Genomic DNA, 27,898 nt, shown 5'->3' with positions numbered 1-27,898 from the left:
AGATTTCAATGTTTTGGGAGAGGAGGATTTTGGTTATGGCTGCCTGCATGCATGCCTAAACGTGGAATAGCCCATTGATTTGATCTATCCTTCCCCGTGGTTTGCTCTGGTGTCCCCCGAGCCCCCTCTCCAAACAGGTATCCTTCCCCGCGGTTTGCTCTGGTTTCCCCATCCCCCCTCCAAGCAGGCATCCAGCCCCGCGGTGTGCTGCCGTGTTCCCCACCCCCCCTACAAGCAGGCATCCAGCCCCGCGGTTTGCTGCCCTGTTTACCAGCCACCCTCCCAGCACGGAGGCAGCCACGTGGTGTGCTCTGGTGTTCCCCACCCCCCCTCCAAGCAGGCATCCAGCCCCGCGGTGTGCTGCCGTGTTCCCCAGCCACCCTCCAAGCAGGCATCCAGCCCCGCGGTTTGCTCCGGTGTCCCCCGAACCCCCTCTCCAAGCAGGTATCCTTCCCCGCGGTGTGCTCCAGTGTTCCCCGAACCCGCTCTCCAAGCAGGTATCCTTCCCCGCGTTTTGCTCTGGTGTCCCCCCCCCCCCCACCAGGCATCCAGCCCCGCGGTGTGCTGCCGTATTCCCCAGCCACCCTCCCAGCATGGAGGCAGCCACGCGGTGTGCAGGCATCCAGCACCGCATTTCCACCGCCCCACCCCCTCAGTATCAGGACGGGTTGAAAGCGGACCAAAACAAACTCCAACCCCCCAAGCACCTAGCTCACCACCTTCCTGTTCACTACTGTCCCTTCTTCAGGACACCAGCTACCCCCTGTACCCACTGCTGATAAACCCCAGCGACCCAGTGGTCAATTCCCACTCCCAAGGGGTAATTTTTGCTAAAAACACTCGCCCCATTGCTCGCCATGACTTAGCTTGCTTGCCCTCTCTGTGTTATGTGAGGTATGTGAGAAGGATGCTACCTAAAGTCTCAAAAGTCCTTCAAAATTTGATAATAAACAATGATGCCTCTGTGTATTACATGTTTCTATCTCTCTGTTTTCTAGGGACCTTGACTACTGCAGCTGTATCACCGCCCTCACATAGGTTGCAGAACTTGAGGCACAATCCTAGGAAATCAAAAGAGGAATTGATCAAGTCTGTTCTGAGCCACTAAAACAGGGAAAGTAGGAAGACAGAGGAATGGAGAAGCAGTGTACAGGAGTGGAGAAAGACTGTACATGAATGGAGGCAAACAGAAAGCAGGAGAAAGGAATTGTGTAGGCAAACAGAAAGCAGGAGAAAGGAATTGTCTGCCAAAAAAACAACAAAGCAGATGATAAGCCTCCTGTCTCACCAAACTGAGTCTTTCGAGTCTCTTGTAGCCATGCAGACAAATATGTACCGTGCTAACCCACAGCCCTCCCAAAGCCCTCTTCCTTGTTCCCCAGTCTTTCCACAAAACAACTTTCTCCAGCAGCCAGTTCCTTATTATCCCCAGCTGCCCCCAACACCTATAAGATCACCTACTAGCCCTGATAACTATAATTCTTACCCTGTTCACTCCACCCCCATCATTCTGCAGCATAGTAATGCTGAAGTGCAACAGACAGTGAATATTGATCAAAATAGGACATAGTAAAACCTGTAAATGTACTGTCAACCACCCCTACCCCCTTGCATGTTTTGTACTGTATGTTGAATAAAGTTTTTTTTTTTTCTATTTCTTTCACTACGTTTTATTGCTTCTGGAAGTGGTAAATAATACACAATGAGGTAGAGCAAAGCACATCAAATGCATCAAACATTACTGCTGGCTCTCAGCATCAAATTGCTCCCTTAAAGCATCCCTAATCCTTGAAGCTCTTTCCTGGGCCTCCCTATTAGCCCTGCTCTCTGGCTGAGCAAACTCATTCTCCAGGTGTCTAACCTCGGAGGTCCATTCCTCACTGAATCTTTCACCCTTCCCTTCACAAATATTATGGAGGGTGCAGCATGCGGATATAACAGCGGTGATGCTGCTTTCCATCAAATCTAGCTTCCCATAAAGACACCTCCAGCGAGCTTTCAAACGGCCAAAAGCACACTCCACAGTCATTCTGCACCGGCTCAGCCTGTAGTTCAACCGGTCCTTGCTCCTGTCAAGCTTCCCTGTATATGGTTTCATGAGCCATGGCATTAAGGGGTAAGCGGGGTCTCCAAGGATCACAGTGGGCATTTCCACGTCCCCTACTGTGATCTTGCGGTCTGGGAAAAAAGTCCCGGCCCTCAGCCTCCTGAACAGGGCACTGTTCCGAAATATGCATGCATCGTGCACCTTTCCAGGCCATCCTGAGTAAATGTCAGTGAAACGCCCACGGTGATCCACAAGCGCTTGCAGAACCACGGAGAAATAACCCTTGCGATTAACATACTCTGATGCCAGGTGGGGTGGTGACAGAATAGGAATACGAGTCCTATCTATTGCCCCTCCACAGTTAGGGAACCCCATTTCCGCAAAGCCATCTACAATGTCCTGCATGTTCCCAAGACACACGGTTCTTCTTAGCAGGGTGCGATTAATGGCCCTGCAAAGTTGCATCAGCACCATTCCAACAGTAGACTTCCCCACTCCAAACTGGTTCGCCACCGATCTGAAGCAGTCTGGAGTTGCCAGCTTCCAGATTGCAATAGCCACCCGCTTCTCCACTGGCAGGGCAGCTCTAAATCTCGTGTCCCTGCGCCGCAGGGTAGGGGCGAGCTCAGCACACAATGCCATGAAAGTGGCTTTTCTCATCTGAAAGTTCTGCAGCCACTACTCGTCATCCCAGGATTGCAGGACGATTTGATCCCACCACTGAGTGCTGGTTTCCTGAGCCCAAACGCGCCGGTCCAGGGAGCTGAGCACATCTGTTACTGCCACAAGCAATGTACTGTCTTCACAGTGAGGCGATTCAATATCATTGTCTGACTCACTGTCACTCTCACTATCACTCACTTTTTGCAGGTGAAGGAATAGCTCCACTGCCAAGCGCGATGTGCTGGCAACATTCATCAATAAGGTCGTCAGTTGCTGAGGATCCAATTTTAAAAAAATTCGCAGGAAAAGCGCTGTACAGTCACAATGCTGCCACACTGCTCCGCATGTGTAACAAAGCACCGCTGGGCGTTAGAACAGGAAGCAGAAAGACGATCACACTTCCTTCCCCTTCCCACAAGCCACAGCGCCGATATGGGACGAGGTGCTCTGTGGGATAGCCGCCCACAATGCACCACTCCCAACAGCGCTGCAGCGTGGCCACATCTAACATCACTTGCAGCGCTGGTTGCTGTAAGTGTGGCCACTCTGCAGCGCTGGCCCTATACAGCTGTACTAACACAGCTGTAACAACCAGCGCTGCAAAATTGCAGATGTAGACATACCCTAAGATAATTTGGTTCTATAAAAGGTATTACCACACCCACTTCGGCTCTCTCCTATCCTGGAACTAACATGGCTACAACAACATTGCAAACATTAGTTTTCTTGTAAAGCTATTGGAACACTGAAAAGTGAGTGTCCATCTACCCAGGAAAACTTACTGTCTTATACATACTTTACAATGACCAACAAAGCTGTTTTTGTAGACTTATAACACACAATTATCAATTGGTAGTAAAATAAGTCATTTGCTGCTATTGTCTAGACAATGTAGTACAGTAGAACCTCAGAGTTGCCAAACACCTTGGGAATCGAGGTTGTCTGTAACTCTGAAATGTTTGTATCTCTGAACAAAATGTTATGGTTTTTTCAAAAGTTTACAACTGAACATTTACTTAATAGCACTTTGAAACTTTATTATGTGGAAGAAAAATCCTGCTTTCCTTTTTTTAGTACTTTACGCTTAACACAGTACTGTATTTGCCTTTTTTTACATCTGCTGCTGCATGATTGCATACTTGGGTTCCAAATGAGGTGTGTGGTTGACTGGTTAGTTTGTAACTCTGAGGTTCTACTGTATTGCTAAGGAGCAACTCAGATCACTGCTTGGATTTGACTTTTTCAAATGTCATAACTGCTGCAAAAATAATCCAGTGTGTATTTTTCAGATATTTCTTTAAGCACTTTATAAAGACTGAAGTTTTTTTCCACCTGTATGTTTGCATACTTCCATTACCATTTTGATGTCACTCTTCTACAGTGCTATTGTGCTAAAGTGCCGATAGATGTGTGAGAAGATGAAATACTTCTATTAAAATCAGTGCTACTAGTGTCTGGCTACCAATTTTGGAGTTGCATAGAAAGAAGAAATATTTATCTAATTTTGAAAACAAGTAATATTATATGCTCAAGATTGCAAATTTGTATTTTAATCTTTTTATGTAAAGTACGGTCAGTTAAGATTAGTTTGGCATTTATAAAACTTTTCAAGTGGCAAATCAATTCAGAAGCAAAAGAGATGTTTGTTTGTTTGTTTGTTTATAATGTCTGCACCTTGTTACTTGTGATAATGAGAGAGTAATACCCAAAACATTTAGCAAAGATCATTGGCTAGTTGTGGAAATTGAATCTCTCTAGTGAACAAACCTACCCCCCAGAGTGATTAGCAGAACGGGTTTATATTTAATAATTTACATTACTTAAGTTTGTGACTACTAGTTATTTTCACTAGGTTCTGTAGTGATTACAAAGTCAATAAAATGCCTTGGTCTTTACTATGGACATTTTGATACTTTTTGTGTGTGTGTGCATGTGCATGCGCATGTCTAAATTCCCTCCCAAGGAATGTTGATGTCTTCTGGGAAGTAAACCACTGGTATTTTTTGTGATCTTGGCTTTATTTTTTCTGTGTAAAAAGCTTTTTCTGTGGCAAGCCAGCAACCACCCCCCCCTTTTTTTTTTTTAAATGATAGCATTGTGATACTAGTAATGGTCAGAGATACATTTCCATTTGTATGGAAGTGATGGACCTCTGACCGCCCCCCACTTGGTAAGGCAACTCCCATCTTTTCACGTGCTGTGTATTTTTACCTGCCTCTGTATTTTCCACTCCATACATCTGATGAAGTGGGTTTTAGCTCACGAAAGCTTATGCCCAAATAAATTTGTTATTCTCTAAGGTGCTACAAGGACTCTTCGTTGTTTTTGCTGATACAGACTAACCCGGGTACTGCTCTGAAACCTGTCTGTGGTCTGTACTCTGACAAGCCAGATGGACTCAATGAAGGGGAACAGTGAAGATGGTTAAATAAATAAAACAAGATTATTCTTTCTAAATATTTAGACTACAAAGGAAAAAAATTGTGGAGAGCACACATCCTTGATTTACCAGTCTGCACCTTCTATTTCGTATCTTATCCAACCTTTAACTTTTCCTCTTTGAGTCTAAATAATTGATAACGAAGATGTGAAATTGACTAGTCCAGTTTTGCTGTCCACCATGACTTTAAAAGCAAGAAGTAAACAAGATATGTCATGTTAGAGTTTTTTACTGCTTTTAAGGTGGTGATGATAACATTGATCAGAGTTTAATGCTTTTCTTTACACTATCCCTATTTAACTCTTATCTGACTTAACTAGTAATTTCAAGCATATAAATATGGCTTTTCATTTTATATCCATACACTATGGTCTACAGAATCTTGTTTTATTGTACATCGGTCATGTCTGCACTACAGAGTTAAGTCGATTTTAAGTTATGTTGATGATCATAAACTGCTGTAATACATAGCTTGTACATTTTCACACAACTCTCCTTCTGCTGGCGGAGCACGTCCACAGTTGGTGCTCTAGCACCAACGAAGAGTAGTATGCTGTGGGTAGCTATCCCACTGTGCAAATTGCCACCTTCTCCTGCTAGGAGTTATAAGAATGGATTGCAGTGCATCATGGGGGCAGAATTACTGCTGTATGATGCAGTTTTCACCTGTCACATAATTCTAAAGGCTTCCAACTGTGTTTCGCCTGATATTTCAACTGCCCCTGTAAACTTTGCCCCCATCATCTCTCCCTGAAAGCATGGATCCTTCAAGGCTCTCCAGTCTTGTGATAAGTGGTATGAACATAATGCATCTGATGCTGCAGTATTTAATGAGCTGCAAATCTGAACAGGAAACCATAGTGCGTGCCTTGCTGTGTACCGTGGAAAGAAACATTCAAGATTGATGTTGGCATTCATGGAGCAGCTGCATATGGTTGCTACTGGGCTTGGGAAAAAGCATTGAGTGGGGTCGGCTTGTGATGCCGGCATGGGATGACAAGCAGTGGCTGCAGAACTTTTGTATGCACAAAGTCACCTTCTTTGAACTCTGTGTGGAGCATGCCCCCCACCCTGTGGTGCAAGGACACTAAAAAGAGAGCTGCCCTAATGGTGGAAAAGCATGTGGCGATAGCTGTGTGGAATCTGGCAACTCCAGACTGCTATCACAGTCAACTGCCAATCAGTTTGGAATTGAGAAGTTCACTATGGGGGTTGTGATGATGCAAAGTGTGCAGGGCCATGAATCCCCTCCTGGTATGAAGGACCCTGTGTACACATACACTCTTTTGTTGATGAAACCTGACTTTTGTTGACAAAACTGTGGAAATAGAGAAGTTGCAACAAGTAACTACAATGCCTCAGTGCACAATACAAAAGTCAATAGTATGACAGTGAAAAATGGGGGGACAATCCTGGAACTCAAATAGGAGCCAGTAAAAGGTTGAATATACAAAAGAACTATATAAAGAGGTTTTTAATACTGATTTGCAAACATGTGAAAGCATGAACTTCTGCTGTCTTTGTTAGACTCCTGGCTAGGAACAATAGAAATCCAGTCCTGGAAAACACACAAAAATAAGCGGATTATTTTGTGATCTATGGATTCTGAAGTTTGCAGGTTGAGAAAGGTCCGAACAAAGCTAGTCTGTCTACTTGAAAAAATATTTGGAGAAATTGAAGTCTTAGCAATGCTGTCCAGTTTGTGCTGTATAGAAACAGTTAAGGACCGAAAAGTGTGAACTTTCCTTGTCAGCAATGGAGTGTGAATTTTAAAACCTAATTTTGACCATTTAAATTCTAACACTTTAAAGCCAAATTTAGTGCTGACAACATTCAGCTGAAGCAATTGAAAATGAAATATAGGTGTCTAATCTAAAAGTCAATGTAGAGCTCTTAAACACTAGCTTTCTATTTTGTCAAGTAAGCTACATCTACATTGGGCTTGTCTTCACTGGCTCTTCACAGCGCTGCAACTGTCTCACTCATGGGTGTGAAAAAACACACCCCTGAGCGCTGCAAGTTTCAGTGCTATAACGTGCCAGTATAGACAGTGTACCAGCACTGGGAATTGTGCCCCTTGTGGAGGTGGGTGTTTTTATTTGTTTTTTTTTGTGTGTGTGTTTTTTTTAGAGCTCCATTTTGAGCTGTGCCACGACTACACAAGCGCACGCTTTAATGTTGCTAGTGAAGACGTGCCCTTACTCAGGTTAGATTTAAGATACTAATGTCACTAAGGAGCTGTTGGTAGTATTTAGTTCTCAGCAGACCACTGTGGATGCTAACCAATAAGATATGCAAAGTCTAATGTGATATTTGAAAATGAAGTGCAAAATGCTGTTCTGTTGTAACTGCCTCTTTATGGAACAACTAAATTGAAGACAGTAGAAACAGTATTGATTCCAAATGTTTCAGTTGGCATTGCTGGACCTACTCTTGCTGGTGTCAGCTACCTCTGTTTTTTTTTTTAAGTGTCATGTTAGGTGTGCCCCGTGGCAAAGTAGCCTTTATAATATTGATCGGTTGATATTACTGATGACATTAAACCATAGTAACCTATGCCGAAGGTTTGACTTCCAAAAAGCTACAGCAGGGGTTGGCAACCTTTCAGAAGTGTGTGTTGAGTCTTCATTTATTCACTCTAATTTAAAGTTTCACGTGCCAGTAATATGTTAACGTTTTTAGAAGGTCTGTTTCTGTAAGTCTATAATATATAACTAAACTATTTTATGTAAAGTAAATTAGGTTTTTTAAATGTTTAAGAAACTTCATTTAAAATTAAATTAAAATACAAAGCCCTCCAGACTGGTGGCCAGGACCCGGGCAGTATGAGTGCCACTGAAAACCAGCTTGTGTGCTGCCTTTGGCACGCATGCCATAGGTTGCCTACCTCTGGGCTACAGTATCAGAATTAGGAAGGCCAGAACAGCTATTAGGCTATGTCTACCCTGGCAAAGTTTTTTGCACTGTCAGTTCCACCGGTGATAGCGAACCAGTGAAAGAAAAGCTCTGGCTTGCGTACTCACTTCCACAAGTGTCAGATCATGTTCACATTTGCAACACTTCCATCGCAGCTGAGAGCAGCTATCCCACAGTGCAGCTCTCTCCATTTTGACAATAGGTCTTGTAGGAAGGGGGAAGTGATCGTGGAGCATCCAGGTCCCTTCACAGCCTCCTTTCCCCAAACACTGATCAGCTCCAGTAGCTCAGAATTGCTCCAAGCAGGGGATTGTTTGCTCTGTGGAGTAATGTCACCTGGCCAGATAAGTGAGCACTTGCCAAGAAAACAAAAAGGGGAGTTTCAAAATTCCCTGGGCTTTACAGCGAGAAGGGTGGATGTCTGTTTACCTGGTATCAGAGCAGCAGAGCTGCTGGCCAAAGTGGTCTTCTAGGCACTGTGGGATATGCTCTGGAGGCTAAAAGCTCAGTAAACAGGAAGAACGTGTCTTCACTTGTATATCACCACAAAAACATCCTCGGTAAGAGCTGTTCGCCTCTCGTGGAGGTTGTGTTGTTTTTGCAGTGAAACTATAGAGTTTCACTGCAAAAATTCATTGGCAAGTGTAGACACTCCCTCTGTTTTTGTGCAAAAATGGACTTTTTTTGTAAATGGTAAATGTAGTCATGCCCTTAGAAATATCATTGTTTGGAGGCTCTAGGAGCGCACAAGGAGCAATAGCAGTGACTACAATAACATTCACGGGTTATCAATCGTTCCTTTATTACCAATTTCATTAAGCCAATGAACAGAGCTGCAGCTATTGAAACATACATAGCGAGAGACAGCCTGTAAGATACCTAGCCTAACAAAGTCAGGCTGCAAAAGGGTCCTGGAAGGCTGATATGTTAGCCCTAAAATGTTAAAGGCCCTTTTTCCTACAATCTGAGAAGAGGTTCTCTCAGGCCAGTTAGGGACACCTGAATGCAATTAAGGGCGGCCTGAGGCTTTTATAAACACCTCCTCTGGGGAGAGCAAAGAGGGAAAAAGAGTCTCAAGCTACTGCCAGGCTAGTGGCAGCAGGATAACAAGCTTTTCTAGGCTGAGAGCCTGTGCTCCTTCCAATAGGGGAACAGCCAAATCTGAGTGCCTGCTAGGGGAAGGACTGACAGCCCATGGTAAGCAACCAGAGGACACTCTGCCTCGGTGAGGAGGCAGGGAAAGGTATCCCTTTATGTTTTGAGACAGTTTCCTTTTTGTCTGGTGAAGAATCACCCCTCAGGCCGACCCTGAGGCCTACCCTGAAAACACAGCCAAAGGAGCACAGAAGGGGGAAGGCATACACTGCCCAGAGTGCGGCTGATTTACCCCATGCCTGCCATCACCAGAGGGGAAAGTGCTAAGTCTCGCGAGACAAAGGAGGTGCCTTGTCACACAAGCATCAGTGATTTCATACATCCATCTCTGTAGTCCTCTTGGAGATGCCAGTATCGCTCAACAGGTGGTCATTTGTGGAGGGCTTCCTTATGAATTCTTCCTTTCTTTTTCATACTTTTTATTCTGTATTACACTCATTGATAACTCTTTATATGCATGAGGATTCCAACCCCTTTTTCCTTATCTGGACTTCCACACTGCATAAATGTTGGTATGCCTATCTTTTCATAGATTGTCGTCTTAGGCATTAATGAAGATAAGAGAAATTATGTCAGCAAGTCCCATGGTGACTTACAGTTATTGCAGAATTTCCCATGATGTTTCAGTCAGACATCTTGTGGTAGTGAGCGGCACGCTGTGGAATATTTTCCAAAATATCACCTGCATTTGAAAGAGCACTTTGTTAATGCAATACTCTCCAGTTTGCATCAGCAGCATCCACACAGGGGAGTGGTAGTGCAGCACTGTGGGGCCATGTAGAGAAGCCCTTCGACCATGAGACTGAGAGAAACTAGTAAGTTTAAAAAAAAAAAAAAAAAAAGTCGCATTGCAATTAATTTCTCAGAATTTTATGTGCGGTTGTTAGTACCTCTTTTACAATAACCTTGCAACTTTTACTGGTACTTGCTTACCCCTGCATCAAGTAGGTATGTCAACCTCTTTCAGGCCTCATATATGGTTAAGCTAAAATTTGACAGGTTATGCTGTAAAAGTGTAAAGCAAGGCGTAACTTGCATACCTAACATACTCTTATCCATAACATGCTTATTACTCCTCTATCCTATAATACTATTTACATATTCCTACATTTATACCTGCAACTTAAATCTATTAATCACATATTGATTACACAGATTAATCATAACACAATTAAATGATAATATAAGATTATGAGCTACAGCAGTTGGAGAAACACTTAAATGGAGCTGTTGGAAAGAATCCCTCCGAAAACTACTATGAGAAGGGAAACTTATGGGACTTAGCAACATAAAGAACATACAAAGAATGGCCCAGGATAGACAGGGATGGTGGATCCTTGTTCGTGCCTTAAGTTACTTTTGATGATGGGCATAAGGAATTGGATTCAGATGTGATACCCAGTCAAAGTTCTGACAGAGTGCAAACAAGTTTTTAAATACTGGTTTAAGTTTTTTAACAAATTAAACATATTTATGATTGTTAAACAGACCATGTGTTAGTTGACAACTTGCTGGTTTTCATGCTGGCTTTTCTTAAAACAAAATAAATGCTACCAGCAGTCATAAGCTCAAAATCCCAGTTGAAGTTTAAAAACCCTTAGTTTGAAAAACAATTAAATTCTTATGTACAGTGAAAAGGGCTTATCACAAGTTAGATTTTATGGCTTGTCTGCATGGCCCCAAAGTTTGGACTACAGGGGTGTGAATTGCAGTGCATACTAGTGTGGATGCTGCTGGTGCAAACTAAAAAGTCTTGCATTTGAAAAAGCAGCCAAGAATCCTGTGGCACCTTATAGACTAACACACGTTTTGGAGCATGAGCTTTCGTGGGTGAATACCCACTTTGTCAGATGCAAGTCGGATGCATATCTGACAAAGTGAGTATTTACCCACGAAAGCTCATGCTCCAAAACGTGTGTTAGTCTATAAGGTGCCACAGGATTCTTGGCTGCTTTTACAGATCCAGACTACCCCTCTGATACTTGCATTTGAAAGAGGACTTTGTTAGCGCAATACTTTTTAGTTTGCATCAGCAGCATCCACACAGGGGAGTGGTAGCGCAGCACTGTGGGGCCACATAAAGAAGCCCTTAGACCAGGGGTCTCAAACTCAAATGACCACAGGGGCCACATGAGGACTAGTGCATTGGCCTGAGGGCCACATCACTAACACCCGCCTCTTGCTGCCTCTGGCCCCGCCCTACCCCTTCCATGAGGCCCCGCCCCTGCCCCGTCTCTTTTCCATTTCTTCCCCTGAGTGCACAGCTCCCCACTCCCTCCTAGAAAGTGCTGCACACCACCAACAGCTATTTGGCAGCTTGGTGGTGGGAAGTGCATGCAGGTAGACAGAGAAAAAATGAAGAGTAATGTAGCACAATATTAAAATATAGTATGCTGTTCAAAGTCAATTAACTTTTTTATTAAGTTCTTAACTGTAATGTGAAAAGTCAGTGCTAATTTTGAGTCGTTTCATTTTTGGCCGCTTAGCTGGCAGCGTTTTGCATCAACCAGAGCAGCAATGTTAGGTTTGGCTTCATCTCAGGATATCAATCTGAGTGTTGCTTTCCAATGTTCATCAGTGAGCCTTGACCTTAACACAGATTTGTTAATCTTCATGGAAGGGAAAAACTGTTTACATATATATGTACCTCCAAACATTGCCATTGTCCTTGCGGAAGCAGAGAATAACATGGGAAATCTTTCTTGTGAAAGAAACCTGTAGAATTCTGGAATTCCAACATCTCTATACTTCTGCTTCAAAATGGTGCCACACTGAAGCTTCACTAACTCCATCTTCATTTACTCTGCAACATAGTCAATTTCAACAGCACATGGTGTGGAAAAAAGTTGAAAATGTGGTTCAAGTGCCTTGAAATGTTAAAAATATTGTGTCTCAAAGTGGGGAAATACCAAAGATCTGGAAGAAAACAATTACTGATAAAATTTGCAGATGACACACGAATTGGGGGAGTGGTAAATAACGAAGAGGATGGGTCACTGATACAGAGCGATCGGGATCACTAAGTAAGCTGGACTCAGGCAAACAATGTGTATTTATAATATGGCTAAATGTATACATGTAGGAACAAAGAATGTAGGTAATACTTGCAGTATGAGGGACTCTACCCTGGTAAACAGATGTGGGGGTTGTTGTGGATAATCAGCTGAACATGAGCTCCCAGTGTGATGCTGTGGCCAAAAGTAGTAATGCAATGCATAAAAGGGAATTTTACTTCTGTATTTGGCACTGGTGTGACTGCTGCTGGAATATTGTGTCCAGTTGTGGTGTAAACATTTTAAAAAGGAGGTTGATAAATTAGAGGGTTCACAGAAAAGCTATTGAGGATGATTAAAGAATTAGAAAGCATGCTTTATAGTGATTGAGCGCCTTGAATCTGTCTATTTAGCTTAACAAAGAGCAGATATTTGATTACAGTTTAAGTACCTACCTGTGAAACAAATATTTAATAATGGGCTCCGTCCAGTGTCTGCAAGTTGAAGGAAAACAAGTGAAGATTGCAATTGAAGCATGGTTTTTAACAGTAATGGCAATTAACCATTAGAGGCTATGGTGAATTATTAAATCAAGACTGGATATTTTTCTAAAAGATATACTCGAAATTATTTTGGGAAAGTTCAGTGGCCTGTATTATACAGAGGTCAGACTAGATGATCGCAGTGGTCCTGTCTGGTCTTGGGATCTATGAATATCAAATCTAATCTGCAGGATTATTTTTGAAATGAGGATTTAGTCTCTAATGTTCTAAAGATTTAACTGTTTCACACATGCAAAATACTCTGATTCTTAGTTCCACTTCCTGTAAATTGTCAGCTTCTAGTTGGTCACAACCCCATATTTTATTTTGTATTCTTAGTGTTTTTGCTAAATTTGAAAACATTCTTGGCTATTAACATTGCCATATTTACTGAAATATACTGTAAAACTTCTATTCTATGATTAAACTATCAAAGTGAGAAATTTGAAGTTTTTCAGTTTATAAATCAACTAAAAAAAAATCAGCAATTCTCATTTGGTTTTTGCTTGCTTAGGGTTATGAATTACCAAAATTGTAATTTAACTTCATATTGGGCCAACTTCTAGCAGAATTTTCGCTCTATCTTGGTAAATATGTTTGTGTGAATTTAGTACTTAAGATATAAGCTTATGGCCTTTGGTAGTGGGCAAGGGTGATGCATGCAGAAATTTGATATCTGTATACTAGAAAAACATGGTCATGCATCTCTATTCCATTACTGGGTGCTTCCTCTGAGACTTATTTGTTGATTTCCAATAGAACTCAAAATGTAGTAAAGGAAACTACGGTCTATTTCTTGTACAGTTTACAAGAGAAAAAAATGGGAAGGGGAATAAATGGCCAGGGGCAAATATATCATCAGGGTGGTAATTGACTATGTTAAATAATATATTTTCGTAGCCCAAGAGATGACGATGGGAAACGTTAGTGCCTGGATGAGTTTTTAACCTGTAGCCTCCTGGCAATGTTTTGGAGGAGGAAATGGTAAGACTTGAATAGCAATTAGATATGTGAGGCAATGGAGAATAGTCATGTTTCCTAGTTTGTGGGATGGAGTGAAAGGGAGAATGGTGGTGGGAGCAGTGAAAGAGGAGAGTTAAGCTTGAGTTGATGGCAAGAGACCCAAGAGATGTCTTCATCGAGCCAAACCCATATATTGGTACATTCCTATTAAGTCAGGAGTGAAAAGGTAGATTTGAGTAATTGAGGTAGAGATGGGCAATGCAGCTATGAGAGTAGCTAGGATCTCACAAAGAAAGGGTGTAAAAAGAGAAGTGGAAGGGTAAAAAGTAAGACACATATGGGACTCTCATGGATGGTACATGAGAAGGAGGGTCTACTGAAAGGGCTGCCAAAGAAGTAGGAGGAGAAACGAGAAGATGTTATCGCAGAAGCCTCAGTTGAATAAAATGTCAAGCAGAAGATGAGGAGAAGGATGAGCCCTGAAATTTGGCCAGGTGAAGGTCAATGTAGATCTTGGTGAAAGAGCAGCTTCATAGAATAGGAGGACAGAACATGGATTGGAGGGGATCCAGGGTAGAGGTGAAAGAGAAACTTGGGGGAAATATTTTATATTTGAAAATACCTTGACCAAAACAGGAATATCAGGGATTATACCCAAAATCTGGGCTTTTTTGTATATAGCCAAGGACAAATATACTTCACAGCATAACATACTTAATCTTGGATCCTATTAAAAACACAAGATTTATCAACATTTAAAAAATTCTATATTTAAACATGTATATTCATAAACAAAGATAGTGTGGCCCACTGAACAAGGGCACTGGTCTGAGAGTCAGGAGCTCTAGGCTCTGCCATTTGACTGCTGTGTGACTTTGTGCAAGTCACATCTCTCTGCCTATGTTTCCTCTCCCACCCCTTCTTGCATTGTTTCCTTGGACTGTAATCTCTTCAGTGCAAGGACCGTGTGATTGTACAACACTTACTGCAATGGGAGCCCCATTTTGGTGGGAACCTTTTGGTGCTACTGTAATACAAATATTAACTTGAATTTGTTGTCTACAGGTGTTTTAAGAGTTTATAGCTGAAGGTAGTTGGAGAAGTATTTGGGGACCAGGGTTGGCTTTTTTGAAGATGGAAAAGGTGTAAAGCTTGTATTAGGAGAGCTCCAGAGTAGGGAGAGAGGTGTTAAGGAGTATGAAGACAAGACCAAGAGAGTGGGAGGTAATGGAGAATAAAGCCACATCTATACTTGGAAGGTTTTGTTGGTATAGCTACTGTTTATACTCATTCATAAGCCAAATTTTTTTGGTAGTAAAGTGACACATCAAAGAGCAGGAGTTGGCTTATCAAAGGGTCTATATCAAAATTTGATGAATTTACCCTATTGAATTGAATATCTAATACATTGTCATGGTAAATCAGGGGTCAGCAAACTTTTTGGCTCCCAATCCGTCCGGGTAAGCCACTAGTGGGCTGGAACGTTTTGTTTACCTGGAGCATTTGCAGGCATGGAGCCTCTCAGCTCAGTTTGCCATTCCCAGCCAATGGGAACCATGGGAAGTGGCGTGGGCTGAGGGACATGTCAGCCACCACTTCCTGCAGCTCCCATTGGCTGGGAATGGCGAACCACGGCCACTGGGAGCTGAGGGCCTCCATGCCAGCGAATGCTCCAGGTAAACAAAATGTCCCGGCCTGCTAATGGCTTACCCTGATGGGCCAGGAGCCAAAGTTTGCCAAACCCTGAAATATAGGATTGGCTTATGAAAGGGTCATACAGTTTTTGCCTTTTTTTAACCTATCCATCTTGGGGGGCTGATGAACGAGTATATATGGTATATTGTTAGTGTGATGGATACAGTTTATACTCACAAAGCTGCATTTTTGCTAGTATGGCCCCATTGGCCGAGTGCGTGTGCTTGTACTTTTTCTATGCTTTGTGATGAGTCTTCAGTGACCCAGCCTTTCGGCTGAGTCATACATAGTCTGTGAGATCATATCAAACCCCTTCTGGGGTACAAATCCAACAGAGGCTTGTCTGTGCACTCTGTAACAGTTCTTTATCTGCAGCCCCATCTCTGGGCTTGATCCTCAATCAGTCCAGCAGGGCCTATTGCAGTATCCTGGTCATAACTCTCTCTCAGCCCCTTCTTGACTTTCTCAAATTATCCCTGCTCTTCAGGCAGTCCTGGGCCTGGTATGGGCCACATCCCCCAGGTTTCTCTCCCTGGAGACTTTGTGTCTCTGGGCTTTTCTGGCCCCAGTTTTTCAGTTGGGCCACTAAAGGAGTTCAGTTCCCCTTCTAGGGTGTATCAAAGTCCAGGCCACTTTCGTAGTGGTGGGGACCCAGGTCCACCCTTTACTTTGAGTTCCAGTCCAGGGAACCTGTAGATAACAGCTTTCTGCCATGTCCATTTAAATAAACTGCATCGCTCCTACAATTCCCTGGGCCACTTCCCTGTGTCCCCAGTATGTTCTTCACCCTTACCTCCGGGCCTTGTCCTGGTTGAGTCCCAGCAGCCAGCCAGGAGCACCTTCAAGTACTCCTTGCGCGCATGCCCCCAAGCACTGCTCTCTCTGAGGTCCTGTAGCTCTCTCAGCCAGCCAAGCATACCATCCACTCTCCTCTAGCTTTAGCAAGAAACTGATCCCCTGCTGGCTCTGCAACTTCTCATATACTAGCCTGCTGGGTCCTGATTGGCTGCTCCCTGCAGCCCCTTTCTGATTGTGTCACTCGAGGCAGCTTTCCGGGGTAAGGTGTGGCAGGGCTGCAAGACCTCCAGCAGGGGGCCTCAGGGCCTGGTCCACCCCCTCACAAGCTTATTTCAGTCTGCACTCTTTTCTCCTCCCAAGCAGAATAAGCTATACTAACAAATGTGCAATTTTGCCATTATAACAGCATCTACACAGGGCTTTTGCTGGCACAGCACCTCACAAATTGTACCTCATCACACCCCTGGCCAACATAGCTGTGCTGGCAAATTTTGTCATGAAAACTTGTTCTAAGTGCAAGTTCTGGGTGGTAATGATGGACCTGGAAGAGAGAAATTGATGGGAAAGAGGGAGATTGTGGCAGATGTTGTCTTTGAAAAGTCAACAAATCTTGTGTTGAAGGGAAGTAGGTGGTGAGAGAGAAGATGTTTTTAGGAGAAAGTCGCAAGTAGGCAACTGACACTGCGTTTGTTGGTGCCAATGAAAGTGGAAAAGTGGTGGTGTTTGACCAGGAATATGACAAAAATGTAAGAGAAGAGTGAGTCTTTTCATGGAAAGAGACCAGATGTTTATGAGCTTTTGGAAGCACTTAGCAATATGCGGAGTGGGGGGAGGAAAGGAAAGTGGTTTTTTTTTGGCTGGGTAAGGATAGTGTGAGTCTGTTAGCATGAACTTTATGGTAGGAGATAACTGAGAAATAAGCAAGGATGAGGTGAAGAGGTGGGAAACAATAGCTGCCGGAGCTTCTTCCTGGGCTTGCTATTTTTATGGTTTTCCTCTAGGACCTCCCATTTAATTTTCTAGCTGTTCCCATATTAGGCCATGTCTACAATATTGGATAAATCCGTACTGCTGTGATCGATGCAGCAGTGTTGATTTAGTGGTTCTGGTAAAGACATGCTAAGTCGATGAGACATCTCCCATCGACATAGCACAGTATAGACACAGCTGTAAGTCAACCTAAGCTATGGCGACTTCAGTTACATAACTGAAGTAGCGTAACTTAGATTGACTTACAACATTAATGTAGACCAACCCCATAGGTTTGCTAGCTTGTTTTATCCTTTTGAGTAAGAGGTAGTAAAATCCATCTGGCGTAACTGCCAGATGAGTCAGCAGAACAGCTATGCCTCCATGCGTAATCCTAATATCTGACAACCTGTCAAAATGCCGTGGAAACTCCTTCAACTATTGGTTAGGTCACAAGTGAAGAAGGGTCTGAAAGCTAAAGATAGCCATGTTAAGTTACTTTGTTGCCTGGCTTTGTTTGAACATTTAGATTTTAAAGCTGAAATACTGTGGTAGTGCTTTGGAGAATATTGGCCTAATGAAAACCCTTGAAAAATGAGTAGTTGATGGGGAAGAAGGTGTGTATTTGATGGCTTCTTTGTTAAATTTTCAGAAGTGATTTCAGTAGCTAAATGATATTGGTGTTTAACCTGCCAGTTGGAGCCAGCAGGTGTTGGCTTGGTGGGGAATGTGATGTATTTGAATCTAGTGTTAGAAAGTCTAGCGGGCACAGCTGCATTCACTACCGTTTCCCTCTGTGTCATGTACTATCTAGTTCTTCATTATTACTGTATCACCAAAGTATGTAAGATAACTGAATATGCTAAAAAATTTTTTTTTAAATTATTAGAATAAAAATACTTGATGATTAGATAATGCCTTGTGGTAACTTTCTGCTTTGCATCATACTGCTGCATGTTTAATTTTTTTCTGCATTAAAAAAGTCAACATTTTATCAGTAAACAAATACTGTTTGTAGAGATAGATAAGGGTTCGTGCAGAACAAAATACTGCTCTTACCAATTACTTTTATAAGATTAAATTTGTGGCTGTTCAGATAAACAACAAATTCTGGCTCATGGAACTCTAGAATCTGTTCCACTGTTGCCCCCTTATATAACCTGCAAATACAACCCAAGTGCAACTCTTAGAAATTACAGATTATAGCATGCAAGGCTCATTCCCTGATTGGAGGGTTGCTTAAATGAATATACAGTCTTACATGTTTGAGACTTTTGTATTCTACGTAATTTCCTAAGCAATAATACAAGTTTGCATTTTGTTCGAATTAACTGTGCTGTCTGGATTCCAGGCAAATTGACTGTGCAGCCTTTGGTTGGGCAAAATTAGTTTTGTCCTAATCTGTTGTTTGTCAATGCAATATAATGTTAGACTAGAAACATTACATTACATTTGAAAAACTTCTTCCTTTTTTTTTTTTTCTGGTAGTGAAAATGTACTTTTTGGAATGGGAAATCCTCTTCTTGATATCTGTGCAGTAGTGGACAAGGACTTCCTTGACAAGTAAGTATAAAGATATTTTCGTATTAATTTCCTAAATATTGCTGATGGTTAATTCTAGAAACGCAACATGGAATTGAGTACCGGCTTAATGCAAATGCTTAACTTTAGTCTTTTCAGTGTCCTCTGTAACATCTATTTGACGGTAACTATCAGTTATCTAGTATAGGCTGTTCATCCTCTCCTCCCTTAAACTTTACGTTTTGTATTTTCCAAACTTGTTGCTCCCCTCTGATTTCTTCATCTTAACCTAAGTAGATAGCTACATGTACAACAAATATTTGTCTTGCTTCATGTGATACCCCTGATATAATCCAGTACAGTAACTTCTCATTTAAAGTCGTTCCGGTTAACGTTGTTTCGTTGCTAAGTTGCTGATCAATTAGGGAACGTGCTAGTTTAAAATTGTGTAATGGTCTCTTTTAACATCGTTTGGCAGCCGCCTGCTTTGTCTACTGCTTGCAGGAAGAGCAGCCCATTGGAGCTAACTGTTGGGGTCTTGGAACCAGGGTGGATCAGCAGCCCTCCTATCAGCTCCCCGCTCCCCTAAGTTATCTCTGCTGCAGCAGCTGCCCAGCAGGATAGCAATTGCGGCTATCCCTCCCCCCACTGCCATGTGCTGCTCCTGCACTCTGCCTTGGAGCTGCTCCTCGAGACTCCTGGTTGCTGTGCGGGGGGGCAGAGAAAGAAGAGGGGGGCTGTCAGGGTGTCCCCTTTCCCCCAGCTCCTGCATCCCGCTTACCCCATCTTCCATAGAGCAGCGGGGACACACCAGGGCTCAGGAAGGAGGGAGAGAGCTTGCAGCAGGTTTGGTCTCAGCAAGCTAATCTAATGAACAAAGCAGTGTACTTAAAGGGGCTGTCTTGTAGAGTCAGAGAGTTAACCCTTGAGGGCTCAGCCAATTGCTAGTTCATCATTTAGCAGTAAGAGAAATATCCCACCCTCTGACTCCTTCACCTCAACCAAGCTTCACAATCATCATCACTCTGTGCCAGTATTAGGCCATGGCTACACTTACAGTTCTGCAGCGCTGGTAGTTACAGCTGTGTTCGTACAGCTGTGTAGGGCCAGCGCTGCAGTGTGGCCACACTGACAGCTACCAGCGCTGCAGTGTGGCCACATTTGCAGCATTTGCAGCGCTGTTGGGAGTGGTGCATTGTGGGCAGCTATCCCAGCATTCAAGTGGCTGCAACGTGCTTTTCAAAAGAGGGGGGTGGGGTGGAATGTGACAGGGAGCGTGGAGGAGACAGACAGAATGGATTTTTGGAGTTGACACTGTTCTCAGCTCCCTGCCTTGCAAGTTCTAAGGATTGGAAGACACACAGTGCCTACCTTGAATCATTTTAAAAGTTCTGACCCCCTTCCCCCACCTCTCTCTCATTCACTAAATGCAAATTATGCACTCCTAAATAGCCGTCAGACCAGATAAGCATCTGCTCAACATGGACTTCCCCCTCCCCCTCTGCCGTGTGAGCATGCTGTTTCTCTCTTCAAGCAAACAGCTGTGAGCATTCTAAAGTAATTCCCCTGCCTGCCTCCGCTCGCTCAGCAAACAGGAGCTGTTTGTTTTTTAAATAAGCAGTTTGGCTGAACTCCGAGCTCTCCCTTTCTTCCGGTTTGTTGTGGACAGGAATTCTGGGATACCTCCTTATACCCCAGAGGTCAATAAAAGCGCTGGTGGCGTCCACACTTGCTGACCAGCGCTGGATCACCAGCGCTGGAATCGCTACACCCGAGGCTCGACCAGGTGTACAGCCAGCGCTGCAACCAGGGAGTTGCAGCGCTGGCCATGCTTTGCAAGTGTGGCCACATCCTAAGTTGCAGCGCTGTAACCCCCTCACCAGCGCTGCAACTCTCTAGTGTAGCCATGGCCTTAAATTGTTATACCGTGTGTGTGTGTGTGTATATGTATATGTGTATATCTATCTATCTATCTATAGATATATAAATATAGCCTTTTGTCTGGTGAAAAGAATTTCCCTGGAACCTAACCCCTCATTTATATTAATTCTTATGGGGATGTTAGGTAAATAAAGCAAGTCCTCACTCACCTCTCCAACACCCAAGCTCGTGCGGAGTTGGAATTTTGGGCACACAATTCTGTCAGAGACCAGACACTAATGCGTTGATCAACGGGCTCACACTACCCCAAAAGCTTTAGAATAAGTGTGGCGCCTTTATTAGGGGTGAGCATCAATATTTATACACAGAAGTAAACAAAGTGATTAATAAAAGATAATGGTCATGCATAATCAATCAAGATTTTACAGGAAGAGCAAGTTTAACAAGTAAATGCATAGAGATAAAGGCTAATGGCTACTTGAGGAAGGGGGTGTCATGAGTAGTTTGCAGGTCAGTGCTTTGTTCAAAAAAAGGTTCAGAAAGGATTATGCAGAGACGGCCAGTCTGGGTGTTTTTTGGCTCCAAAGTTCACCAAAAGTTTAGACCCAACATTCCTCCATTTGTAGCTTTGAGATAACTATTAATCAAAAAGCTACACCCTATTTCAAGATCTCAAGGGCCGCTTGGCAATTTCAGCCTGGGCCAATTCGAAGAGAGTAAGGCTTTTAGTTGAGGTGGGAAAAGAATAAACTGACTTACATGAGTTTATGAGGGAGGGGACACACTGAATACAGCAACACAGTATTATAAGGACTACCATGGCCCCAACAACACCCACCAAGAGGTTTTTAACCCACCCAAATCCGGGCAGCCAATTCCATAAGGCTCCCCACCAATCATAAGGTGGCTGGCCAGAGGAGTAGTTTTTAGCCATTTCCCTTAGGTGTTTGGTACGTTGAAAAGTGTCAGAGTAGGTGTCATTTACAAAAACACAGCATTCTTCATTTATGAGGGCGCAAGTTCCTACCTGGGCTGCTAACATCATATCTAAAGCCATTCTGTTTTGCAAAGCCAACTGGCGCAGCTGGGACATTTCCCCGGCCTGGTTCTCAAATAGGGTTGCAGTTTCATTGGTCAAAGATTCTAATAGTCCCTGTAGACGGATGATGGCACCCTTCAAGCTAGTGTGACCAGCCCACCGCTGCCAGGACAAACCATCACGGAGATTAATATCTCTGTCAGTTTCACGGATGTTACGAACGTGGGGAAAATGAGGGGGAGTGAGGGAGATCCGAGAAGGCGGTGCTAGCCATGCCAAATAACATGACCCTGCCCAATCAGGGGAGAGAAAATAATAAGCCTTGGGCCCGCACACCCAGTATGTTCCATATAATGCGTTTTGGGTATTCCATTTCTCAAAGTAGGAGGTAACCCACCGCCCGTTGTACCACTGTTCCCCTGGTAACGCAGAGGGGTCGTTGTGTGAACTGCAGAGGCACAATTTGGTAGTGTTGTCCTCAAAGGGCAGTGTAGTACTGCTTGAGCAGTTGTAGAAGGCAATTGTGTATCCTTTAACAATTAGTTGGACACCCTCGAGATCTGAGCAGGGCTTTTTAAAAACTGACTCTGAAAACCTGCCCCTCCATGAAAAAGTTGAAAAGGTTGGATCGGGGTGAGGGATCCACATATGGGATAAGTGGGATGCGCAAGGCTTGAAGCCAAGATTTTTACTAAAGGCGGTGCCATTAAAATATATGTTGCATTTACTTGTTCCCACAAAAGTTGACCCTTTTTCTTTAACAAAACACAGTGATCCTGTTTGATTGGTTACCCTGAGATATTTGTTAATTGGTACTTCTGTTTTGTCCCATGTAAGATTGGGTTGGACTGGATCTTTTATTCTAGTCGGTGGCATCCAAGTCATATTAGCAGTGGTTAGGGGAATGGGTGTGAAGGGGAGTCCCTGTGCTGCATTTACTGGAAATTGAGTACATACCCAGCAATCACTTCTATTTCCTAAAATACGAGTTTTAACCTCGTGGGAATATCTAATAAAAGCATTATCTTCATAAGCAGAAAATAAACTGAAAAAGCATAAAAAACATACAGTTGTCAGAATAAAGGGTCCTCTCATTTTTTTCGACTTAATTTAAGTCTAATGTCTGAGAGAGGTAAGCTGGTCCACTGGTCGAAGGCAGTGTCCTCAGTGGTGACAAGAGCTGCTGGTCCGTCACTGTGGTCCACTACGGCTGGCTTGACGTGGGAGTGGTGGATCCAAGATTTGCGTCCTTCCAGGAACACTGCAGTCTGGGTTGTCAAAAGAACCTGGTGGGGTCCAGTAAACCTTGGCTGGAGGGTGTCGTCACGAACGAACTTTTTGGCCCAGACGAAGTCCCCTGGTTGGAACGGGTGGATTTGTTCCTCCAGCGGCACGGTCTGGGAAAACTGCGAGGCTTTCCAAAGGGTACGGAGGCGAGCCTGTAGGGAGAGAAACTGACACGCAGTCATATGATCCCCTCCCAATAGTGAAACATCAGCACGTGGTAGCGCCCCGCCTTTGAAAGGGGGGTGTCCATAGAGCAGTTCAAAGGGAGATAATCCCAATGCGCGGGTTGGGCGAGTACGAAGGTGAAACAGGACCAAGGGAAGTACCTGAGGCCACTTTAATCCTGTTTCCTGACAGTATTTAGCCAATGTAAACTTAAGTTCCCTATTCATACGCTCAACTTTCCCGCTAGACTGGGGGTGGTAGGGTGTATGAAAGGAGTGTGAAATGCCCAGTCCTTGTTCTAAATGGCCAAGGACATGACCAGTAAAGTGAGGTCCGCGATCTGAGTCGAGCACAAGAGGGATGCCAAAACGGGGTACAATATCTCTAAGGAGAATCTTCGCCACTGTGGCAGCAGTACAATTAGCAGTAGGAAAAGCTTCGACCCAGGAAGTCAGAGGGCAAACCAAAACAAGGAGGTGCTTTTTCCCAAAAGCCTTTGGCGTATCTGCAAAATCAATTTGAAGATGTTGAAATGGAGCAGCAGGCGGAGGTCTTCCACCCTTAATTTTGTTAAGAGGTGGAGCAGGTCCATTACGCTGACATGTGCTGCATGCTTTCACTATTGATAGGCAATAGGGTTGAATGCCTGGAGCATACCAAAAGCGGGCGATAGTGTCCACAAGGGCGTGCGTGCCGTAGTGACCCCCTTTATCATGGTGCCAGCGAACTGCCACGGGGTATGTGGAGCGAGGGAGGCAGGCTCAGCCATCTGGCATAAGCCAGGTCCCTTTGACCAGAGTGGCCCCGAGGCTTTCCCATGATTTTAGTTCAGCAGCGGGTACTGGTACGGGGTGTGGTGGAGTAAAGGAGGAGGTTGCAATAGCCAATGTGGGCATGGCTAAAGGTAAGGTGGCAGCCTTCTTGGCGGAGGCGTCAGCCAGGGCATTCCCACGGGTAACGGGGCTGCTATCTTTAGTATGGGCCCGGCAGTGAACTACAGCCAGGACAGAGGGTTTTTGGAGGGCGTCCAAAAGCTTGTGGATGAGGGGGAGGTGCTGAATGGGTTTACCGGCAGCTGTCTGGAAACCTCGAAACTTCCAGAGGTGGATATGACAATGCACAACTCCAAAAGTATATTTGCTATCAGTAAAAATGGTAACGGTCTTACCAGCGGCCAACTGGCAAGCTCGGGCCAGGGCATAGAGTTCAGCAGCTTGGGCTCCCCAGTTGCCTGGCAGTGAGGCGGCCTCTTGAATGTCCCATTCAGAGGTGACAGCATAACCAGTGAAACGCTTGCCATCAACATAGAAGGAGCTTCCGTCCGAGAAGAGGATGCAATCGGGGTTGTCCAGTGGCACGTCAAACAGGTTGTCTCTTATCTGTAAGATGCTGTAAACTACTTCCACACAGTCGTGCTGGTCCTGGGGGACTGGCAGGTCAGGAAGCAAGGTAGCTGGATTAAGGGGTCCACACCTTTCAAAAATTAGGTTAGTGTCTTCTAAGAGTTCGGCCTCTAGCTGTTGCTGACGATGGGCCGAAAAGACTTGGGTTGTGCCCCTACGCAGAAGGGCTGACAAGGCATGAGAGGTCCAAACCGTGGTAAAATGACCCAGGGTTAGGCTCTTTGCCTTTGTGATCAGCAGGGCAGCTGCTGCCAGAGTCCGGGTGCAGGATGGGGTTCCCTGAGCGACAGGGTCGATTTGCTGAGAGTAAAAATCAAGCGGGAAATGGTGGGGCCCGCTCAGCTGGGTAAGGACACCACTAGCAATTCCGCCCCTCTCGTGGACAAAAAGGTGAAAGGGTTTGCTGTAATTGGGGGGGCGGAGAGACATGGAGGAGGCCACACTGTCCTTGAGTAACTGAAAGGCTTGAATAGTGTCCGGGGACCACTGCAAAGGGTCAGGAGCAAGGTTAGCAGTGAGTCGGTGGAGCGGTTTGCTTAACTCCCCGCAGGACGGCAACCAGGGGCGACAGAAGCCAATTAATCCTAAGAAACCTCGAAGTTGTTTCTTGGTGTTCGGTAGAGGGCAGTTTTGAATAGTCTTTATGCGGGCTGGGTCCATCTGTCTTCCTTCTGGGGTTAACAGGAAGCCCAGATATCGGACCTTCTGTGAGACCCACTGAATCTTTTTAGGGTCTACCTTGTGGCCTCTGGTGTGTAGGTATAATAAAAGTGCCTTACCATCGATGCGGAGGGCAGCTTCTTCGTGATTACCTAATAGGATGTCATCTACGTATAGGACCAATGTGGATCCCTGCGGACTGGTGAAACCTTCCAAGTCGTGGCGGAGGCACTGGCTGAAAATCGTGGGGCTGTCTCTGTAGCCTTGAGGAAGTCGTTGCCAGACATAACTTTGTCCCTCCCAGGTGAAACCAAAGAGATACTGAGAGTCTGGGTGCACAGGAATGCTGAAAAAAGCTGATTTTAAGTCAATAACAGTGAACCACTCAGCATCCCAGGGGATTTGGCTGATGATAGTAGCTGGGTCAGGAACTACTGCATGAAGAGGGACCACATACTGATTAACAACTCGTAGATCCTGTACAAAGCGCCAACGAACAGGGTCTCCGTCCTTTTTAGGAGGCTTTTTGACAGGCAGTATAGGGGTGTTACAGGGAGTGCGCTGAGGGCGGACTAGCTTTTGTGCAATGAATCCCTCGATAATGGGGCGGATGCCCTCCCGGGCTTCCAGAGACAGGGGGTATTGAGGGACTGACGGGGGGGTTAAGGAAGGCTTTACCTGAATCCTTACGGGCTCTGCCGAAAGGAGCAGGCCAACATCAGTGTCAGAAATTCCCCAGAGGGTTGAAGGCAAGTCAGTGAGGTCAGGGGAGAGAGAGAGAGGTGTTTCCCAATTACCCTGAGTAGGGGCCGAATCTCCTAATACTGTCATCAATAATCCTACCCCTTCAGGAGTGCAGGTTAAAGTAGCCTCAAGCTTACAGAGTAAATCCCGGCCCATCAAAGGGATCGGACAAGCTGGGGAAAAAAGAAAACGGTGAGAAAAACATTTATCAGCATAAATAACATTCAAAGGCAAAGTGAGTCCCAGAGACTGTGGGTTGCCCTCCACCCCAGTCGCAGTTTTAACCTCAGAGGATAGCCAGGGAGAGGGGGCATGATTTAAAAGAGAGAAAGTAGCCCCAGTATCAATGAGGAAAGAGACAGGCAGTCCCTGGACTGAAAGGGTTAAACGAGGCTCTTTGCTGGGAGGGGAGAAAGTGAGAAAGGAGCCGGCTAAAGACATTAAGGAAATAAGACCATCACATTGTTTGCCTTCGCCCCCGGGGTACCGTCATTGAGGAGGCTGAGTTTGCTGCGGCTGCTGCTGTTTCCCGTAGTTGATCCAGGCCTGGGGGATGGGCTGAGCTGGTGGTGCAGGGGTGTATTCCTCACTTGTATAAGCATCTGCGGATGCAACCAGACCCTCTGGGCGTCCCCAGGGGCATTCACGTTTAAAGTGACCAGGCTGTCCGCACTGAAAACAATTTCCTGATGGCTGGGGTCGCCAGGACCCTCTTCCCCGGGCACCCTGGAATCCCCTGCCACGGTCACGGCCTTTGCCTCGAACACCACCGTGAAAAGCTAAAGCCATCAGCTTATATTCTTCCTTTTTCTCTTTCTTTTTACTACTTTCCCTTTCTTTCTCCCAGGCAAAATCAGCTACTTCCAACACTGAAGTGACTGACTCACCTCCCCAACCAGGGCGAAACTTTAAGAAGTAATCCCTTACAGGGGGCACCGACTGATTTACAAAAAATGAAATAAGAGTAGGGTGGTCTGCTTCTCTCTCAGGATCCATCTGAGTGAACATTCGGGCCCCCTCCAATAGCCTCGACCAGAACTTTCTGGGCGGCTCATCAGATTCCTGCCGAATCTGCATGAACTTAGCCTGATTAGGCGAGCGGCGAGCCATTTCCTTGAGTCTCTCTAACAATCGCTCTCTATCTGTTCGCAGCTGAGTCAGCCTTAGCTGAGTCCAGTCTAGGGGATTCCAGCCAGCGGCCAGATCCCGCCTATCCATCCAAGTAAGATTAGCTGCATTGCTATCTCCCCATGTCCTTTCTGCCATCCACAATCTACTACGTTCTTCTCCGGTCAAAACTCTACTTAACAACTGATCCACATCCGTATAAGTAGGATTATAACTTAAAAACAATCTTTCTAGAAGTTCTATGATCTTTCGGGGATTTTCCCCAAAAGACCCTGACAACTGTCCCCACTCTTTCAAATCCCATTCTAGCCATCCTTTATATTCCACAATACTAGCATGTTGCAATCGTCCATCATTGCCCATATAAGGTTGATCGTGCACCTGTAAAGGCATCTCTCTAACTATACTTTTATTATTCGCAAGAGATTTGACGGAGACATCCTCTGGGCTATCCTCGGGGGGGGGGCATGCACCCTGCTGTACCTGCTTGGACCTAAGCCTAGTAACTACTCCTCCCGAGGTTTGCCCCTCCAATTCCTCCTCATCCTTCTGCACAAATTCCAATCTGGGATCCTGCAGATTCCCCTCTGCTACAAGGAGAGAGTCCCCCTGCGGAGGAATAGGGGCAGGTGCAGAGGGGACCAGCTGACGAGTCAAAACACGCCGTGGTCTACACCCTTCATCGAAATAACCTGGAGGGGGTTCACTCTCGGGAGAGTACCTGACTGCCATAATTTTTAAAGATTTCCACAGCTCTGCTGCTGTGTCCCAACAAAACTAGTAACATAACTGTCCCGGATGGTCTTTTTCGATCTGGCTCTTTACTCCTCTTAAGGCAGCCTGCTCGAAAGAGCCATACGAAGGCCACCTCATCTCCGAGTCAGCCAAT

The 27,898-nt window shown here is 44.8% G+C and overlaps 1 protein-coding gene and 1 long non-coding RNA gene across 2 annotated transcripts in view; one reads left to right on the top strand and one right to left on the bottom strand.

Annotated features, from left to right (window-relative positions):
- The window catches only part of ADK (adenosine kinase), a 637,433-nt gene that overhangs the window by 24,504 nt on the left and 585,031 nt on the right, over positions 1 to 27,898 (top strand). The window contains exon 2 of the mRNA XM_030569565.1: positions 18,670 to 18,744. Coding sequence (XP_030425425.1) covers positions 18,670 to 18,744 — 75 coding nt within the window. The remainder of the gene's footprint in view (positions 1 to 18,669; positions 18,745 to 27,898) is intronic.
- LOC115654789 lies at positions 5,036 to 10,016 on the bottom strand. Its single transcript, XR_004001265.1, has 3 exons — positions 9,818 to 10,016; positions 8,174 to 8,385; positions 5,036 to 6,708 (listed from the first exon to the last, which is right to left on the bottom strand). It is a non-coding gene; the product is annotated as an uncharacterized LOC115654789 (long non-coding RNA).

Source organism: Gopherus evgoodei, chromosome 7 (assembly GCF_007399415.2).
Source record: "Gopherus evgoodei ecotype Sinaloan lineage chromosome 7, rGopEvg1_v1.p, whole genome shotgun sequence".
Classification (NCBI taxonomy): domain Eukaryota; kingdom Metazoa; phylum Chordata; order Testudines; family Testudinidae; genus Gopherus; species Gopherus evgoodei.
Note: the sequence above shows the minus strand (reverse complement) of the source record. Positions and strands in the feature narration are given on the sequence as shown.